This window comes from Megalops cyprinoides, chromosome 1, assembly GCF_013368585.1.
Source record: "Megalops cyprinoides isolate fMegCyp1 chromosome 1, fMegCyp1.pri, whole genome shotgun sequence".
In the NCBI taxonomy this organism is placed as follows: domain Eukaryota; kingdom Metazoa; phylum Chordata; class Actinopteri; order Elopiformes; family Megalopidae; genus Megalops; species Megalops cyprinoides.
Window position 1 is genome coordinate 47,715,490 of NC_050583.1, and position 8,118 is coordinate 47,723,607.

Consider the following 8,118-nt stretch of genomic DNA (forward strand, 5'->3'; position numbering starts at 1 on the left):
CGGAGGAGGAAGGACACCAGTCTGGGCGCCGCTCCTTCTGTTCTCTGAGTATGGACGGTCTGGGGGAAAAATGAACAGAGCAATACGTCTAGCTTGTGGTTTTCTTGGGTTATACCGCTCTTGCAGCTCACTGGCTGCTCACTTGCGTCTGGTGCTCTCGGTTTCCTGCAGTCTACTCTTTTTTCCCTCCCTCTCCCTCTCTCTGTCTGTACCGCTGCTGCAGGAAATGCGCAAAACACGTCAGTGTAAAGCTGCGCAGCGTCTCATCCGCGGTGGTGGGGGGAGCGCGCGGCAGCGCGAACAAGCGTGACAGGACGGTCGTAAGGACAGGCACGGAGTGTGTGTGTGTGTGTGTGTTGGACACCCGCTGCTTTGTGGTATGCATTGGTACCCGGAGCCTTTCGTTAGGACATGACGTCATCCCCAGTTTAACAGTCACGAATACGCGAAACACTATTTTGTGGTTTCACTTTTGTTTTTTTTTTTCATATTGATATTTAAGAAAACGGAGGAAACGACTCAAAACGACTGTATATACACATTTTTACCTGACCAAAGTGTTATGGTGGAGCGTAAAGCCTGCGCGATTCTCTGACATTTATAATGTTGCAACACATACAAGCACACATCTGTAATGCGTACAGCTTTTGAGGACGTTTTTTGTTTGGCTGGCTCCTTCCATGTGGACCCCAACAGCTGTGATTATCCTTACACTGTAGCAGATCCTGGAACTCCTGAATGTAGGTGAAAGAAAGTCAAGGTGAATCTTAGCTCGTCATTGATTGTAATGCTGTGTTCAATACTATGTGGTTTGAATATGCAGCAACTGTACCGAGTTTATTTTTGGAGAGAATGGCAAGCAGACATTTTTTTTTTTTTTTTACTTTATTTGAACATTTCGGTTGCTGGTTTGATTCTCCACTGGGGCACTGCTTCTCTGTGTGGGTTGTTAGTTTTTGTTCATTTTAATGACGACAGTTTCTGTTGGCTGAACCTTTGTGGTACCACAATCAGGACACATAAAGTAGGCAAATGAAGGAAAGATGTAAGTGTTTAAAAACACTTGCACTGTATGCTGAACTACAGATTATTACCTAGTTTTACTTAGCATCCATACTGCAAAGGCCATCTCCTCTAATCAGACTGCTCGTTAATAAATAATTAGTCCTGCAGGTAAGTTGTAGAAGGGGTTATAGAAACTAAACTATTTTTGACTGCATGCTGTGGCTGAGTGAAATCAGGCAGTAGTGTAGCTTAGCGGGTAAGGAGCAGGTACTTAACTCTGAGTTGCCTCAGTAAGTATCTAGCTGTATAAATGGGTAATAAGTAAAAAAAAAAAACAACAACAACTGTAACCTATATAAGTCGCTCTGAATAAGAGTCTCTGCTAAATGCTTATAATGTAATGTAATGGCTACCTTGTGCTACAAAGATTCATCTCTTTGACCAATACCTCTACAGCTCTTTCTCTTCCCTCTTTTTTTTTTTTTTTTTTTTGCTAATGCCTTAAACTCACTGCTTGCACCTCCCAGATAAAGCGTGACTTTTAGCAGTAATGTTGAACAAAGTTGTCCATTTTTAGGCAAGTACCAGAAGGGGCTGAAACTCAGAACATGTACCACAGAACTCACATTGCAAACAAGGTGCAGGAATGCATTGTATTAAAACAATGTGTACTTTCCTCCATATTCAAAAGGCATTACCTATCATGAACATGGTGTTATTTCTTCCAGATATACTACCACAAATTTAAATTAAACAATTCATTGTAAATTAGTAGATAGCCAGCCATCCATTTTGCTAATAAGTGTTAGCGGTCAAGATATCCTCATGACAGAAATCGATCAGCTACAAATATTGCTAGAAGTGATGATGGTTGTTTTTGAAACAAACAAGGCATTCAAAAAATGTACCCAGTATACATACAGTGTACATACAGCGTAAGTAGTAATACCCCATTCAAGATTTGGTCAAAGGAGTTTTACTTGGCAATATGTAAAAGGTACCATGTCAGCACACAGGTGGCCTATTGAGTAAAGTGGTGTAGCAAAGTAGCAGAGGCATGGTGTAGTTCTGAGTATCAGGGCTTGTACCACAAAAGTTCCCAGTTCAATTAAACAGTGTGGCACTGATGGGCAAGGTTTTTAACTTAGATTGCCTCAGTAAAATTCTAGCTTTATACATGAGTATCATATCTGTGATGTAGTGGAGCTATTTTCTGGTCTGCTCACTTTCCCCGGCTGGAATGAAAGCAGTTTTTCCCTTTACTGTAGCTCCACTGTGTGGTTGAAATTAGTACTCTCCAAATACAAGCCTGATGCAGATGTGTTTGTGATGTAACAGAACCTCTCGAAGCAGTGGGCCTCTCTCTGTATGATGTCACAGGGACAAGCAATCCCTTTGCGGAGCGGGTCTCTTTATTGTGTCACAGGCTCTAATCCTCCCTTGGCTGAATCACTCTTTTTATGATGTCAGAGTGTCTGATCTTCTGTCCAGAGAGCAATTATATTATGACATCATTATAACTGACTGTTTCTCTTAGGGGTAACCCCTGTCTCCTTATGAATGTCATATGTCATAAGGAATGATCACCTCTCTGGTGAGCAGGTCTCTTTATGATGTCACAGAAACTGCCTTATTTTTCAGGGGAGCAGGTTTTTTTAAGGTGCTGTGGGAACTGAATTTCTCTGTGGAGCAAATGTCTCACGATGTCACACAGACTGATCATCTCTCAGGTGACCAGATGTCTTTGTGACATCACAAGTAATTAACTATCTCTCTGGGGGAACAGATGTATTTGTGATGTCACAGGAACTTAACTTTTTCCTAGGGAGTAGGTCTGAATGTAAGAAACTGAGCATTTATATGTGAATGGTCTCTTTATGATGTCATTATGGAAGTTCTTCTCCAAGTAGGTACTGTAGGAACACAATGTCTATGTCTTGTCACAGGGAAGGACAGTTTCTCTGGAGAGCAGATTTCTTTGTGATGCCATAAGGGCAATTGAGGAGCAGGTCTCACTCATCAGAGCTCTGTGTTCAGTGCCGGGGGTGATGGGGGCAGGTCAGTGGGGGAACTCTCTGCAGTCCGGTGTTAAGTGTTGAAGGACACAGACAAGACACTGAGTGTACAATCAACACCTTGTGGACGGCCCCTCACAATAATACTAAGCTGTCTGTAATTTACTGTGCTTTTACCTGCATCATGTACATTCAAACAGGGTAACACACAGTGGTCTTTGACACTTTTCTGCCCTCTGGTGTTCATATTGCATTATGCCTTTTTCTACAGGCTGAGAAAGAACCTCGGGAAGTGCCACACCACAATGGGAGTGTATGCCGTGCACACCTGCATTCTGATCAGAAACACCGACCAATCCGGCAAAGTGTCAGCACTGCACTACACTGAAATACACATATAGCTTCATGCATTCATGCATTAAAATCTGAAACCTAAGGAGCAGGGCTCATGACTGAAAGTTGCTGGTTCAATTTCCCAACTCCCCACTAGGGCACTAAAGGTCTCTTGTAAATGTCTCTTGTTGGGTGGCAATGTAGCATAGTGGTATGGAGCAGGGCTCATAACCAAAAGGTTGATTCCCCACTGGGGCACTGCTGCTGTATCCTTGGGCAAGGTACTTAACCCACAGTTGCCTCAGTAAATACCCAGCTGTGTAAATGGATAACATGTAAAAACTGTAATCTAAGTAACCCATGTAAGTCACCCTGGATAAAGGGCCCCTGCAAAAATGCCAGTAATGTAATGTAAAAAGATGGGAACCCAGTATAAGTTATCTGGATCCCCATTTTTCTGAAATGCCACATCCAGAGACCCTTTCATATCACACAGAGGACTGTGGCCCACTCGTCTATCCAAAGAGCAATACAAATAGCTTGCAGGTAAGACTTGGACTAGTATTGCACATGGCGAATCCAGACAGTAGATGTGTATGTACAGATCAGCTGCAGAGTGTTGACAAAAACAAAATGGATTAATTGGCATGGCAACAGTCATTGACAGGCCTACTCATGGCCATGTGAGGTCCTGCCATGCAATCCAGCTTCCCAGATGGACATCTGAAAGAATTCTGTCCCTCTACATTGTGTGCCTCACTGGATTCACCCACTTTCTCTGTGGCGGTTGCTAAGAGACACACCTGGGTGTACTCAGCCTGAAGGGTGAAAGTACAAAGTGTATATGTGTGTGTGTGTGTGTGTGTGTGTGTGTGTGTGCGTGTGTGCGTGTGTGTGTGCGTGCGTGTGTGTGTGTGTGTGTGCGCGCATGTGTGTGTATGTCTGTGTATATGCTAGGGGAAGGGATTACATTATAAATAATGAATTCAATAAATTTCAGTAAAAACTCGCCAAGTGAGGATTTCTTCTCTTTCTGCCAAAGTCTTCTGAATGACTACCTCCTGAACAGGTTGGCTCAGTTTCTCAAGCAAACTGGGCGTGGCTTTCTGGTGAAATCTGACAAGAATGAAAGTTGTGCATTTTACCTTGACACTGTCAGATTGCAAAATTGTATACCAGAGACAGGGTGTGATTGATTCTTTAAAATGGCAACTAAGGCCTCCTCTCTGGAAGAGGAGCTCTGTTGTTCTGTGTGCTGTGACATCTTCAAGGACCCTGTAGTCCTGAAATGCAGCCACAACTTCTGTAGAGTCTGTCTGCAGCAGTGCTGGAAAGAGAAGAGCTCTCGGGAGTGTCCCATCTGCAGGGGGAAGGCCTCTATCGAACCTCTACCTAACTTGGTTTTAAAAAATGTTATAGAGTTGTATGTAAAGCAGAAGACTAAGAGTGAAGCTGCAGAGAAGAGTGAAGCTCGCTGCCGTCTTCATGGAGAGAAGCTTCTGCTCTTCTGTGAGGAGGACCAGGAGGCTGTCTGTGTCGTGTGTCAGACTTCAAAAAAACACAGACACCACCAGCTCTGTCCAGTGGAAGAGGCAGCAGAGGACCTGAAGGTACTCCACTAAATCTAAAATCATTCAAATTATACGTATTGTTTGTGACATGTATGTCACACACATATGATAATATTCACATATTTTATAGTGCCACTGTCAGGGCGCCATCCGTATTTTGGCCTTGTGTGTTAATTGGTCTCTTCCAGAAAACAGACTTTAAAAGAGCATTTCTGCTCAGTTGAATTTTAATAATTGGCTTCTCAGAGAACAGAGCATTACTTTATGTATTTTTCAAAAGAGTATGTAACTGATTAGATTGCTTACATTTTATCCCATCTGAGGCCTGAATGCCTTTTAGATTCCATAAGGGATCCATTTATTTTTCTTTATAATATATGGTTACCATAGAAAAGCAAAAAATATATATATTTAAAAGATTCTGTACTGGAGTCTCATTGATACGGAAGTGAATATGGCATATGGGTTGAAAGCTGTCAAAGTTCAGTTCATCTTTTTTTAACTCTGGAAAAGAAAGACCAGTCACTCTTACCAGGGATACTGCTGTCGTCACTTGATATTACATATGCTATATGCCTGTTTTTATTCATTCATCTCTTTGCATAAGATAATGCCTCTATCCAGAACAGGTTAGAAAGCCCACATTTTACATTATCACTATATTCTGCTGGGAATTTGTTGAATAAGTCCCAGTTAAGCATCGGTTTCATGGATACAACAGCAATGTTTCACCTGCGATATGAACCTATAACCTCCTGGTTGTGAGCTGAATTTATATTGATGCCAAATATGGTCTGTTGCCCATTTCTCTGTGAAGCAGACAGCTGCTGTTTTATCTGTGTGTCTCTATGTACTGAGGAGTTGATCTCCCTCCAGGAGGAACTCAGAAGTGCTATGAATTGCATTAAAGAAAAGCTGGAGAGATTCATTAAAGTTAAACAAGAGTGTAAGAAAACAGCAGAGCACATCAGGGTGAGTAACTGAGAACATTTGAATGTCACAGTTCAAACACATGAAAATTATTGTATTGTATTACATTGTATTGCATTACATTGTATTCTTGAAGAATCAGGCCCAAAACACAGAGAGGCAGATAAAGGCAGAGTTTGAGAAGCTCCACCAGGTCCTGCGAGTTGAAGAGGAGGCCAGACTAGCTGCACTGAGGGAGGATGAGGAGCAGAAAAGTGAGATGGTGAAGGAGAAGATAGAAAACCTCACAAGACACATCTCCACCCTTTCAGAGAAATTCACAGCTATAAAGTGGGCCATAAACTCTGAAGACATCTCCTTCCTACAGGTAAGAGCTTGATTTAGCTGCAGTGATCTGTGTTTATACACTGACTGATTCCAATCATGTTGACTTGTACAGTTTGTCACTGTCACACAGAGTATTACACATCTACTGTATAATTTACAGAACTCTCAGGCTTCATTGTCACCACAGATCTGCTGTACTGCCTTTGAGCAGTCTGTCCTCTGTAATGACACAGTGCAGTCTTTACATGTAGTGCCCACTCTCTCTTATTTAAATGTAAATATTGCATATTGTTTTCATGTGCTCATTAAGACATAATACTGTTGTCATTCTATGGTTTTCAGGCACACAAGGAAACCAAAGAAAGGTATGTAGACTCTCACCTCTCTTCCTCTTATCTAAGTCACTTTAAACCCCACAGCATGAGTGACTCCTGCTTGTCATTACAGAGCCCAGTGCACACTGCAGGATCCACAGCTGCTTTCAGGGGCGCTGATAGATGTGGCCAAACACCTGGGCAATCTGAAGTTCAGAGTCTGGGAGAAGATGCTGGGGATGGTGCAGTACAGTGAGTATCTGGGGGAGATGGGGATGACACAATGTGCTTATTAACAGACAGAAATATTTTGACACATAAGCTGCATATTCTTGTTTTACATTATGCAAGTTCATTACTTATACTTATATTATAAACAACATATATAGTTACCCAAAAGGAGGCCACACCCCAAGGTGACAGAAATGTGTGATAATATTACCGAAACCACAGCAAATATGGCTCTTTCAGTGAAAACACCAGGCATTTAGTGAGGAAAAAACAGGAAACAGGGCAAACAAAACCAAAAACAGAGGAAGTCCAAAAGGTAGTTTCAGGCCAGAGCATAGGTCAAAAACACAATGCTGGTTCTCATCAAAAACAAGGTCACACAGAAAACTTTGCATATACAGAGGACATTTTTCTCAGTTCACCTCAGTCTACACTCCTATACGGACTCCTGTCTCCCACAGCAGGCACATTTGCAAGTGTTCCTTCCTCGGAACCAAAATTCCCATGAGGTGCAAGTGTATAATGAGGTGGGAAAGGGGCAGAACCACTGGTGTGGGAAATAATGGCCCTCAATCACTTTACCTCTCATCATGTTCCCTCTTCAGCTCCTGTGACTCTGGACCCCAACACTGCAGCCCCCTGGCTCTCTCTGTCTGAGGATCTGACCAGTGTGAGAGACACTGATACAAAGCAGCAGCTTCCTGACAACCCAGAGAGGTTTGATTCCTGTGTGAGTGTGCTGGGCTCTGAGGGGTTTACCTCAGGAAAACACAGCTGGGAGGTGGAGGTGGGGAACAAATCTGAGTGGACTGTAGGAGTGGTGAAAGAGTCTGTTAACAGGAAGGGGAAGATGATATGCAGCCCGCAGAAAGGATTCTGGGTCATAGTGCTGAGGAATGGGGATGAGTATGAAGCATCCGATGTTACACACCTCAAACTGAAGAGGAAACCCCAGAGGATCAGAGTGCAGCTGGACTATGACAGGGGGGAGGTGTCCTTCTACGACCCCAGCGACATGTCACACATCTACACTTTCAAGGACAGATTTACCGAGAAGCTCTTCCCATATTTTGATCCCTATACAACCATTAGTAGCAGTAACCCTGGAGCCCTGCAGATCTGTCCATTTGAGATATCTGTGAAAGTTATGTTATCCCAGTGAATGTGTATGTAACAGATAGTTACAGGAAAATGTTTGAAAAATGAAGCTGAAATTCTTGCTTGGTTTGCTTTTGCCCCAATGTGTGTTATACCTATTAAATGGACAAAGCTTTGGCACAGTGATTGTGAATAAGATTCATTAATGTGCTCCAGTTACATGCATTTAGACCACTGGTGGAGTGCAGTCCTGCCTGGCTGGATTCATAAACTAGATTCAAAGCTTGTACTGTG

General features: G+C 42.7%; 1 protein-coding gene across 1 annotated transcript; it reads left to right on the forward strand.

The window, feature by feature from the left end:
• The first annotated feature begins 4,558 nt into the window (after positions 1-4,558).
• LOC118789166 (tripartite motif-containing protein 35-like) lies at positions 4,559-7,888 on the forward strand. Its single transcript, XM_036545523.1, has 6 exons — positions 4,559-4,963; positions 5,801-5,896; positions 5,991-6,221; positions 6,524-6,546; positions 6,629-6,747; positions 7,332-7,888. The coding sequence occupies exons 1-6, from the start codon at positions 4,559-4,561 to the stop codon at positions 7,886-7,888; spliced, it is 1,431 nt and encodes a 476-aa protein (XP_036401416.1).
• The last annotated feature ends 230 nt before the right edge of the window (positions 7,889-8,118 follow it).